Below are 12,255 nucleotides of genomic sequence, written 5' to 3' on the forward strand. Positions count from 1 at the left end.
CTGCCCTCCTCTCTCCTGTATGAAGATTGTGTTTTATTATACTGCCTTGGGCTGATATAGGCTGAAAGGCAGTATATATATATATGTATGTGTGTGTGTGTGTGTGTGTGTGTATAAATGTTTTTATAAATCAATCATGCTTTAGTGTAGTATATCAACTGGGCTTATAAGTAAAGGTTGCCTTCCCATGCTCAGCTTGCTGAATTTTCTAATTTGACTGAATTTTCTGATTCAAGGCTAGAAATGTCCTTGGCTAGGCATCTTAATCCCCATGGGGCAGGTGTTTTGCCAGAAGTGCAGTTATCTGACTTTTCCCTCTACTTCCTTTTGCTTAGTTTTTAAAAACCTAACTTTCCTTTTCATCCTGTGGCATCATGCTTTTCTGTGTTCCCTTACAACCTACTTAAATCTGATTTTCCTTCTGTCTCAAGGACAGAGCCTTTCCCCTTTCCCAATTTCAAATAATTGCCACTAACTTCTACCCTATGCAACTCTTTCCAGTAGTACTAAATTATGAAAACAGAGACTCAGACGCATTGTAAGGCACTAAAGAAAATGAGGTGAGTGCACTGGAGTCAACATTTCACTGCTTCAGACATAGTCTCTGAGTTGTGGATTGCAATGGATTATTTTTTTTCTGTAAATTGACTTTGTGAGAAGAAATGCTCATTCTAATAGCAAAAGCAAATGTATCATCTTAGCAAATACTGCTGGTCTTTGCTATGTTCCAGTATTTAAGTATCTAGCTGAGGGGTATCATTAGTCTTTGGAACCAGATCCTGTCTCCTTTGGAAATATGATCTAGGAGCTTCTATTAAATAAATTCTCATTCTGGTTTAGTATAGAGGAGACCATATGATTTTGATGTCTGTTGTCTCGCTTTAATGGCTAAAAGTTTCATCTATTCTCGGCAATACCCTTTTGTGAATACATAACAAACCAAACCAAACAAAAAAGCATTCTGCCCATCCTTGAGTATTATCAGTTCAAGCACCAGCAGGTGGCGCTGTGGGTTAAACCTCAGAGCCTAGGGCTTGCTGATCAGAAGGTCAGCGGTTCGAATGCCTGCGATGGGGTGAGCTTCCATTGCTTGGTCCCTGCTCCTGTCAACCTAGCAGTTCAAAAGCACATCAAAGTGCAATTAGATAAATAGGTACTACTCCGTCGGGAAGGTAAACAGCATTTCCATGCGCTGCTCTGGTTTGCCAGAAGCGGTTTAGTCAGGCTGGCCACATGACCCAGAAGCTGTACGCCGGCTCCCTCGGCCAATAAAGCGAGATGAGCTCCGCAACTCCAGAGTCATCCGCGACTGGACCTAATGGTCAGGGGTCTCTTTACTCTTTACCTTTAACCATGAAATAAATTTAGTTCACAGCTTTCATATAAATTTAGTTCACAGCTTTCATATCTGCACGTAACGGCTTAGGATCTGTCTTCTTCCTGATTTGTCATTGTGTTATTAAATTGGAACAAAAGCATTTTGTTGATGACATGCCAAGTTATTTAACAGGCAAGAGTATGTGGAGATATAATCTTTAGCATTATCCTTTTTCTTGGATGTTCAGATTTAATTTGTGAACAAGGAGTCTTCTACCTGAGTGCATTTTAAGTGATAAATTTATTTCTGGTTTTATATTTTAAATGCATTTCAGGTTTTGGGTTAGCTCAGGAAAATAAATTAAGCTAAGAAGTTCATCCATATCAAATTTTGACTTGTTCATTGAGTCAACAAGTGTGTGTGCTTGTTGAGTGACTATCATGGTCATTTTACTCCTTCTCTTGTCCTTCTGCTGTGAGCTAAGCCACAGTTTGACTTACTGTGTCATCTGAACCCGGACTTGTGGTTTGTCTTGCTTTAGAACAAACCTTGGTTACAGCTTATGGTTTCTCTGGAGCAAGAAAAACCACAAGCCCAGGTTCAGATGACGCATTAAGTCAAACCATGACTTAGATCTCAGCAGCAACAGGATTGAGGGAGGAATAAAGTAGCCTGTGCATCCACACTAAACCATGGCTTGGCTTAGTGTTGCATGTGAACCAGGTCACAGGAAATGGAACTCCTGCTTCCAAAACAAAAAGAGGAAATTGAGAAGAACAATGGAGACACAGAGAGAAACAAACAAGGCTGTTATAGTTCATTTCCCTTCCAAAAATGGGGAAGGATTCCAACTTACAGTCTTAGATTGTGTCTATCTAGGAATGGTGTTTTGTTATAGCTTGCTTGAAGTGGTTGAAGTCCTCTTGTTTGATTCACTACCAGGTTTCTGAGTTCTCCATTGGTGTCCTACTATTTAATTAACAACACTTATAATAAAATAGTGATGAATTTGCAACTTTTGAAATGAAAAAGATACAGAGAAGTAACCCTCCTTTAATCGTAGCAGGCACTGGAATTCTTGATCTGTGTTTTTCTTCCAACAGAGGGAATCTTCCTATGTCCTGTTTGAAGTAGATCCCTTGGCTAGCAGAACCACACAGAGCCCGACACTCAATTTTGCTATCCAAGATGAACTTGAAAACAAATGTATGACAGATTTCCCCCCTTCATTTGTTCAGGTTTCTCAGTTACGTCACGAGCTGTCCATGAAAGATGAGCTGCTTCAGTTTTACACCAGTGCTGCTGAAGAGAGCGAGCCGGAATCCATCTGTTCAACTCCGTAAGTTTGGGCCAGGAAACATGGGTCATGCTATACTGTCCATTTTGCATCCTTCTGCCCCATCTGGCACAGCCACATGATTTTTGTATTCAGCATCTGGCATCACCACATGGGTTTTGCATCCAGGCTGCAGGTGAGCCTCAGCTCCCAATGAAAGGACCAAACGGTCAAGTCATGTCTGTATTATCTCACCACTGAATACTCTTGATCATGAGTAGGTGTTACCAACAGTACTCAGCTGTGGTTTTACTAGTCTCCTTTTGGGTTCATTCTGTAGCGTTCTGCTCCATTTGGACCTTTCTGGTAAATAGTGCAAAAATACAGCATACATACAGTTTGGTTACCAGCATTAGATGTTTTCGGCTTCCATTGACTGACAGTAGACCCAACTGATCTGTGCAGCAATATGGAAGTCCAGTGCTGAGCTACAAGATCCAATTCAGAACCTGATATTCATAGCAGGCTCACACCAGTTAAGAAATGGGATAACCAGTCTACCTCCCTGACAGGGAAGTTCTTCCTTAGTTCAGTAATATGTCACTTTTGCTATATCCAGTAGGGACTAAGTTATGAACCAAATCCTGTCCTTTTGAAGAATTTTGTTCAGCAACACAACAGCATGTTAACAAAGACTGATCAGCAGTTCAAATCAGTTCTTGAGCAACAAAAAGCCAAAGTCTTGTTTCATAGGCAGTTAACAGTACATTACAACCCCTGCTTGCCACTTTGCTTTTTTTTGTGCCTCCGCTGCTGCAGCTTTTTATTATTTAATGTGTTGTAGCAGTCATGGAATCATAAGATTACTTTTTTGCAAACCATACCCTTCAGAGAGCTGAAGTCCCCCCCATTTTGTAGCTAAAGGTTCTCCGCTAGAAATGGGCGGAATAAACACAATGGCTTCATTTCTTTCTTTATTTTTAACTCTCTGACAACCTATGAAAATGCTAGATCTCATTTGGCTCTGGGTGTTGGAACTTTTGCTGTGCAGCTCCGCTGCAAAACTGCAAACAAAAGGGAGCAAAAATAAATGTGTCTAATGGGCCTCTTACCAGGTTGAAGAGGAATGAGTCGTCTTCATCTGTCCAGAACTATTTTCATTTAGATTCCCTTCAAAAGAAACTTAAGGACCTTGAAGAGGAGAACGTTGTGCTTAGATCAGAGGTAAAACATATCCCAGTATTTTACCTACCATAAGTTTGCTTCTTTTTCCATGGGAATCAGGACTGATTGATTAGTAAGCGTTTACTCCATAAATTCTGTGTAATCTATAGATTATTCTCTCCACCCTACCCTGCTTCCCTAATGAATGTTTGCAGATACTGCGTGACAGTATTGACCCTTGTCTAAGGCGTAGATTTAAAGCACGTTCCTTCAAAGAGTCATAGGAACTGTAGTTTAAGGGTGTTGAGAATTATAGCTCAGTTCCCAGGATTCCTGGGGGTGAGGTGTGCTTTAAATGTATGGTGTTTATGAAGCCTGACACCAACAGTAAGTGAGGTGGTAAGATCGTTCCTTGACTGCAGGCTACAGATAGTGGTGATGGTTACATGTTTGGAGCTCCCCTTGCAATCATTACAGTCCAAGCAGTGCTGGCTCTGGGTTGGCTCCATCAAGGCCCCTGACTCTTTGCTCCAGCATCCTGCTATTGGCACCTACCTTCTCTTTCTCTGCCTCAATGGACCCAAAAGGAGAGGACAAAAGAAGCGAGTAGCTTATCTTCTGTGCTGCTTCCACTCACTCTTGCTCTCTCACTGGACAACTAACCATGAGGGTGAGATGAAGGGATCTGCTGGCTTATCCGCTGGTTCTGGTGCTCCTTTTCTTCCTGGCTGTGATCATCACCCGGGAGAGAACAAGTGACCCCAATGGCAATCATGGCAAGAATGAGGAATAACTACCACTGACTATGAGCAATTGGGGGTCGGGGAGTGGAGACCAGTGAGGAGAAGAAGGAGCACAGAATAGATATATTGTCCTGACAGGGTCCTTCTCCCCCCCCCCCCGAAAAACTTGCCACCCATACTGAATCTACAAATGGCTTTGCCACCCCATCTGTTTGTGTACACTAGCTTAAGGGTGATTTGCTCTGTGTCTGAAGGCCTACATTTCCATAAACCTAAAGACACAAGGCAGATGTATCCTGCACCAGTGGAAATTGAGACTATTTCAGTTTGTGTTATGGACCTAGCCTGCTCCCCTTTGGAATTCCCCTTAGTATATCATGCTTACTGTTCATTGCATGGCCAGGAAAGAGTTTTCCTGTTCATGCGAAGTTTTGAAAACAGTTTCCCCACTGTGAGAGCCGGAATGAGCACTTTGTAACATAGTGGATTAGCATAGTGTTTAGAGGCTGGTTGTAATGCGCAGCATCTGATATAAGTAGGGACACTCATTTGATAGTGATGCTGAAAAGTCAAGATGGCGATAGCTTCTTAAGTAAGCATCACTCCCAAGATTAGCACTGTAAATGTTAAGAAACTATTAATCATGCTAGAAGTTACAAGTACAACCCTTCCTTGAGCTTTATTTACCAAAGTATGTTGCAGACTTGTGTTTCTATTAAATCTTTTTGTGTGTGTTGTGTTTGGGGTGTGCTTTTAATAGTGAATATTTAACTCTCCCCCTGAATATATTCTCCAGCCATTAAATTTGATGTTAATCAATCAATCAATCAATCAATCTTTATTACGGTCCAGAGACCCAACAAATCATTACAAATCAATACACAATTCATACAGCCTACCTCCAGGTTAATCAAGCATTTTGTTTATAATATAGGGCTCATTTGTTCTTGCAACCACTGATAAAAACTTTGCCACTGCTAACGTTCTAGCATTTGTCCGGTCTTCCAGTAGGAACCTGACATAGTGAGCCTCTGATTTTCCCGGGAAAGATACCAGCAAGGGTAGTATCAGTTCAGCCCTGGCCTGCTCATATTTTGCACAATGCAACAAAATATGCTTTATGGAATCGATGTCTAGAGCACACGAGCAAAGTCTGTCCTGGTAGGGAACTCCTCTCAGCCTGCCATCCAACACTGCAGAGGGAAAGACATTTAGTCTGGCTTTGGTGAAAAGTCTTCGGTAGTTTGGTACTGTCAAGTTTTTGATGTAAGATGTTAACTTAAAGACATACCCATATTGAACTCCTACTGCCAGCGGACTACAGACTGCGTGTGATTGAGATCGCAAGTCACTGTGTGCATTATCCCATAGTCTTTGCATTAAAATCTTTTGCGCGCCTTCATAACCCAGGTAATACAGTTGGGGGTGGGGGGAGATGTTAATCTTTTAAGCTTTGCCTATGTATATATCAAAAATCAATGATGACACCTAGTGGTCATGACTAGTCATTGTTCCACATAGTCACAAGAGGGATGTGGGAGACTATGAATTGCTTGCTCAGCCTTTCTCAATCTCCAGGCGTTTTTGAACTACAGTTCCCATCATCTCTGACCACTGGCCATGCTGGCTACATTTAGGGACCCAAGGTTGAGAAAGGCTGTGTTTGCTGATGTCCTGGAATTGTGGTCTGCTGTTGAAAGTTTCACCCTTTTTACAAGGCTAGATCCAGCAAGAAGTTAACACAATGCTAATTTTGGAATTTATTTATTTTTTTAAAAATACTTTGAACAGGCTTGCCAGCTGCAGACCGAAACCATTTCTTTTGAAGAGAAAGAACAGCAGCTTGTCAACGACTGTGTGAAGGAGCTCAGTACGTTTTCTTCTTTCCTTGCTTTTTGACAGAATAATCAGAATGTTCTCATACAAGGGTTTTCTTTTGGAGTTTGTGCCATTTTTGTGTGCAATGCAAGGGAGTTGGTGTGTGTTGCTTTAAGTTATCAGCAGCCCCAGCACTTGGGTTGAGAACTAATGCACCTACAACACTTGGTTTCAGAACTGTTTTGTCCCTGTTCCCTTACACTGCTTGTATATTGAGAAAACCCACCCTGCAATTGCAGTAACACTTCAACAATATTTATGGCAATGGCTTTTTCTATGTGGCCCTGCAGCAGTTGGAAAAACCTTCCTAATGCCAGATTGCATGTTCTCTTTCTCTGCCTCTCTGTTCAACGATAGCTTATAGTAAAGGTAAAGGTAAAGGGACCCCTGACCATTAGGTCCAGTTGTGGCCGACTCTGGGGTTGTGGCGCTCATCTCACTTTATTGGCCGAGGGAGCCGGCGTACAGCTTCCGGGTCATGTGGCCAGCATGACTAAGCCACTTCTGGCGAACCAGAGCAGCGCACGGAAACGCCGTTTACCTTCCCGCCGGAGCGGTACCTATTGATCTACTTGCACTTTGACGTGCTTTCGAACTGCTAGGTTGGCAGGAGCAGGGACCGAGCAACGGGAGCTCACCCCGTCACGGGGATTCGAACCGCCGACCTTCCGATCGGCAAGCCCTAGGCTCTGTGGTTTAACCCACAGCGCCACCCGCGTCCCTCTTAGCTTATAGTAGTACCTTGTTTATATTGATTTAGCAAGCAATTGCGATGCCAGGTATTTTTCCATGCCAGCTCATTCTTACAATGGTTTCTTAATTATTTAAGGAGATGCAAACATCCAGATTGCAAGTATCTCTGAAGAGTTGGCCAAGAAAACTGACGACGCTGCCCGACAGCAGGAGGAAATCACTCACCTTCTCTCTCAGATAGTGGATTTGCAGAAAAAGGCAAAAGCTGTAAGGTTCATTAAAGTAATAAGCAAAATAGCTAATGTCGTGCCACCTTTCTGATGAGCCTCTTCTGTTCCCACACCTGTTAAAATATTTTTAAAGGAAGAGAAAGCATGGGGTGGCTAATCTGTTGTGATGTTTGTCTTTTTTCAGTGTACGGTGGAGAATGAAGAACTCGTCCAACATCTGGGAGCTGCTAAAGATGCCCAAAGGCAGCTCACAGCAGAAGTGAGTGTGCCTCTCTAATAGTTATGTGGTTATGGAGCAGAGAGATGCTTTCAGTTCAGTTGATATCAGTAGCCTTGAAATGCTGTAGCCTCGTTGCATTTGGTCCCATGGCAGAAGAATACCATATTTTTCGCTCTATAAGACGCACCAGACCACAAGACGCACCAAGAAAAAAAAATATTCTGAATCTCAGAAGCCAGAACAGCAAGAGGGATCGCTGTGCAGTGAAAGCAGCAATCCCTCTTGCTGTTCTGGCTTCTGGGATAGCTGCGCAGCCTGCATTCGCTCCATAAGACGCACACACATTTCCCCTTACTTTTTAGGAGGGAAAAAGTGAGTCTTATAGAGCAAAAAATACGGTAATTTGAATAAGAGATGAGCATATTTGTGATAGCTTTTGAATTCAGTTTCCTTGGGTCCACACAGTGTCATTTCAGACCTATAGGAATGAAATTGCTTAAAACCTTAAATACAGTATTCATCTGAAATAAAAAAACCTCTTCTTTGATATATGCAAGGATGTTTTTTTGTCCTTGGAAAGCTTAATGGCATTTTGGATAAGAAACTGAGCATAGAAGTAGACTTGGCAATGGACTATTCCCTTGGTGCAAGCCTTTAACTTTTAAGATTAGGCCTACCCCCAGACAGGCCTCTGATGGCTGAGCCTTCTGTGCTGTGAATTAAGTAAGGATCACAGATCTCCAGGATAAATGGATTTGCAAAACAAAAGAAACACTAAGGCTGTGATCCTATATAAAAGGTAAAGGGACCCCTGACCATTAGGTCCAGCCGTGACCCACTCTGGGGTTGTAGCGCTCATCTCACTTTATTGGCAGAGGGAGCCGGCGTACAGCCTCCGGGTCATGTGGCCAGCATGACTAAGCCGCTTCTGGCGAACCAGAACAGCGCACAGAAACGCCGTTTACCTTCCCGCCGGAGCGGTACCTATTTATCTACTTGCACTTTGACTTGCTTTTGAACTGCTAGGTTGGCAGGAGCAGGGACCAAGCAACAGGAGCTCACCCCGTTGCGGGGATTCGAACCGCCGACCTTCTGATCAGCAAGTCCTAGGCTCTGTGGTTTAACCCACAGCGCCACCCACATCCATTGTGATCCTATATACCCATTGTGATCCTATATACATGGGAGTAAATTGCAGTGAACACAATGGGATTTACTTCCAAAAAAATATGTATGCAATTCTTTGCTGTAAGAATTGTAAGTAAAAGAGGATAGCTTGCAGCCCAGTTCTGTGCAAATGTGAGCATGCTTAAGCCCAGAGATGTCAGTGGTCTTTCAGTACACTTAACCTTGCACAGCATCAAGCTGTATATTCTTCTAACTGTTCAATCCTTGGACTTCGCTCTTTGAAAACATGGCCCTAGGAGAGTTCCAAACCAAGTGCGTGTATGTAAGGACAGACTCTGATTTCTTGCGTTCTCTGTTTTTTCATTTAAAAGTAAGGCGCTAGTCTTTCATTGCCAGACGGACAGCTTTAAAATTTGTCTGCAAGGCCGAAAGAAACCTGTGCAGTCTCCATGATCAAGTGATGGCTCTTCTGGGCTCTGCGGAGCTTTTTATCGAATAAGTTTTGCAAGACGACGATGATTCTATGCAATTTGCATCAGTTGTTCAGCTTGTAGAGCCCAACGGAATCCCAGTCTCTTCAATGGCAAATTGCTGGGACCATAATTAAAATAGATACAGACAGAACTAAACGTACATGTGGAACGTACAATTCATAAATGTTTAGCTTTTTATTATTTATTTAAAAGTGTCCCCCCTCCTCATTTGCATAGTTTTCTGTAGCTTTTAGATAGCCCAAGGTTCCTGGAAATAAATTCCATTCTGTGTGCATTGCAGTTACGAGAGCTGGAAGACAAGTATGCAGAGTGCATGGAAATGCTTCACGAGGCGCAGGAAGAGCTGAAGAACCTTCGGAACAAGACGATGCCAAATGCCATATCACGCCGTTACCACTCCTTAGGCCTTTTCCCCATGGTAATAAACCTTATAAAGTCATTTCTGAGAAACACATCTCATGCCAGCAGTGGCGCAAGTTTGATTAGCATTAGGAAATAGATCCCAAAACTAATTTCAGTACATATTGAGAGGAGAATCTGGATCATTGCCTTGAATCTTCCCTTAAACAGAGGAAGGGTCTGAGGTTGTGGGTGCTACTAAACCCACTTTGGAAATAATTGCAGTATTGGTGATATAGTGAAATGCAAGCAATGGCTGGAGCTATTCATAGGGGAAGACTAGCTAAATGGTTCCTTTCTGTTACCATAAAAGAAGCCCCAAGTATATCCATAGCTGTCAAGCATCCCTTATTTGGCGGGACAGTCCCTTATCCCAGTGCCATGTCCCGCTGCTGACCCTTATTGATGATGTCCCTTAAATTTCCCGGGTTTCAAAGGAAGCAGCTCCTCTCCCTCCCTCCCTGCCGGCCAGGGAGGAGGGAGGCTCCAACTGTGTTGCTTGGCTGCGTTGCTCACCCAATAAGGAGTCTAAGAACGACTGGGGGGGGTGGAGCTTGCATGCCTTGTGCTGATCAAATCGGCCGTGTTGCCTGGGGACTCGCCTTTGCTCAGCGCTTCCCAGCGGAGAGGTGACGGTGGTTTTCCTTGAGGCTGGGGGCTTCGTTTGGCTGCTGGCTGGGCTTTCTGCCTTTGGCTCGGAGGGGCTCAGAAGTTGAACTTACCTGTGCCTGGAAAATCCCTTATTTTGGCTGCTGATCCCTTATTTTTGAGGCTGCTGGTCCCTTATTTTCAAATCTGTAAGTTGACAGCTATGAGTATATCAGCATCACTGCATACAGTGGTGCCCCGCAAGACGAATGCCTCGCAAGACGGAAAACCCGCTAGACGAAAGGGTTTTCCGTTTTGGAGGTGCTTCGCAAAACGAATTTCCTATGTGCTTGCTTCGCAAGATGAAAATGTCTTGTGAGTTCCTGCAGGGTTTTTTTCCTTTTCCCCCCCTTTTTCCCAAGCCGCTAAACCGCTTATCAGCTGATGGCTAAGCCGCTTATCAGCTGATCTTTAAGCCGCTTAACAGCTGATGCTAAGCCGCTTATCAGCTGATCTTTAAGCCGCTTAACAGCTGATGCTAAGCCGCTTATCAGCTGATCTTTAAGCCGCTTAACAGCTGATGCTAAGCCGCTTATCAGCTGATCTTTAAGCCGCTTAACAGCTGATGCTAAGCCGCTTATCAGCTGATCATTAAGCCGCTTAACAGCTGATGCTAAGCCGCTTATCAGCTGATCTTTAAGCCGCTTATCAGCTGATGCTAAGCCGCTTATCAGCTGATCTTTAAGCCGCTTATCAGCTGATTGTTAAGCCGCTTATCAGCTGATCTTTAAGCCGGCTAAGCCGCTAATACTGTAGCGCTAAGCCGCTAAACCTCTAATGGGCTTGCTTCGCAAGACGAAAAAACCCGCAAGACGAAGAGACTCGCGGAACGGATTATTTTCGTCTTGCGAGGCACCACTGTACTACGAAAATAGACATACATGTTAATGCCATGCTGTGACACCATTTAAAATTGTCTTAACAGGATTCCTTGGCAGCAGAAATTGAAGGGTCAATGCGAAAAGAACTGCATCTGGATGATCCTGACAGCCCTGACTTAACGTATGACTGATGCATTGTGATATTTTAATAAGAAAAGTAGAAATCAAACCTTTTTATGCAATCCCAAATTAAGAATGCCATCTCATTTCTTTCTAGCAAGGAAGGTAGACCTGAACTCATTACTTAGAAATGGTCCCCTCTCTGTTGGAGAGGAAAGCAATTGAGAAGAAAGCTTAAGGATATTTTAAAGGCCAATTTTTAAAGAACTTTGGGGGAAGTTAAATAAAATGTTTTTCAGAAGCATTATAGTTAAAATTGGAAAAATAAACATGTTATTTGCACCTCGAATAGTGTCAAATCACTATTTTGGTTATCCGTCTTCTTAACACAGATGAAAATTCAAACTGCAAGCTAAATAGTGAGGAGGAAATAATTAAAAACTTCCTATATTTATTCTGCACAAGTGAGAAAGTGGTACTGAGAAATAGCGAAACATGGCTGCTAAGTGTCAGAGTGCTTAAGCTTGTATATGTGGACACACTAGACAACTTTATAGTAGCATTATCTCAAGAGACATGATGTATAGCTGAAGCTCTACAGGTGTAAGTCAGATTGGTATTTGGATGGGAAACTGCTGGGAGTCCATTGTGTACTTCCTTGAGGTCCCTGGAGCAAAGGCAGGATATGAAAAATGTGCTTATTCATACAACATTGAAGTAGCTCAGGACCACTGCATATACTTTGGCTGGCATGCAGAGGCAGCTGTGTGGTGGTATCCATAGTGTTTGACCACAGGATCAGATCACTGGAAATGGTCCCTAAAATAGCTATGATAGCTTAGAAGAAATTTCCTGATCCATGTGGCAAAGCTGCAGTATGCAAGTAGTTCACCATGTGGTGCTGGTTATATATATATATATATATATATATATATATATATGATGTGGCAACTAGAACATCTGCTTTATCCTGAAGTCACAAGAAAATGCTTGATTTCCTCATTGCTGGCAATAGTTGACCAAGCTGCCTACCGCCTACTGCTGTATCGTTTTATGCACAAGCGCATTTTGTGGGCATTTTTTATCTTAAAAACCAAACAAGAAACCCCAAACCACCACTGCA

General features: G+C 42.9%; 1 protein-coding gene across 14 annotated transcripts in view; it reads left to right on the forward strand.

The window, feature by feature from the left end:
* TRAK1 (trafficking kinesin protein 1) overlaps positions 1–12,255 on the forward strand; it is a 147,044-nt gene that overhangs the window by 108,297 nt on the left and 26,492 nt on the right. For all 14 annotated transcript variants that reach the window (XM_080975771.1, XM_080975759.1, XM_080975760.1 and 11 more), the window contains 7 exons: positions 2,557–2,657; positions 3,710–3,818; positions 6,293–6,371; positions 7,209–7,339; positions 7,487–7,561; positions 9,425–9,562; positions 11,117–11,193. In XM_080975771.1, the coding sequence (XP_080831897.1) occupies positions 2,557–2,657; positions 3,710–3,818; positions 6,293–6,371; positions 7,209–7,339; positions 7,487–7,561; positions 9,425–9,562; positions 11,117–11,193 (710 nt within the window). The remainder of the gene's footprint in view (positions 1–2,556; positions 2,658–3,709; positions 3,819–6,292; positions 6,372–7,208; positions 7,340–7,486; positions 7,562–9,424; positions 9,563–11,116; positions 11,194–12,255) is intronic.

This window comes from Podarcis pityusensis (assembly GCF_964106645.2).
Source record: "Podarcis pityusensis genome assembly, chromosome: 12".
Taxonomy (NCBI): Eukaryota; Metazoa; Chordata; class Lepidosauria; order Squamata; family Lacertidae; genus Podarcis; species Podarcis pityusensis.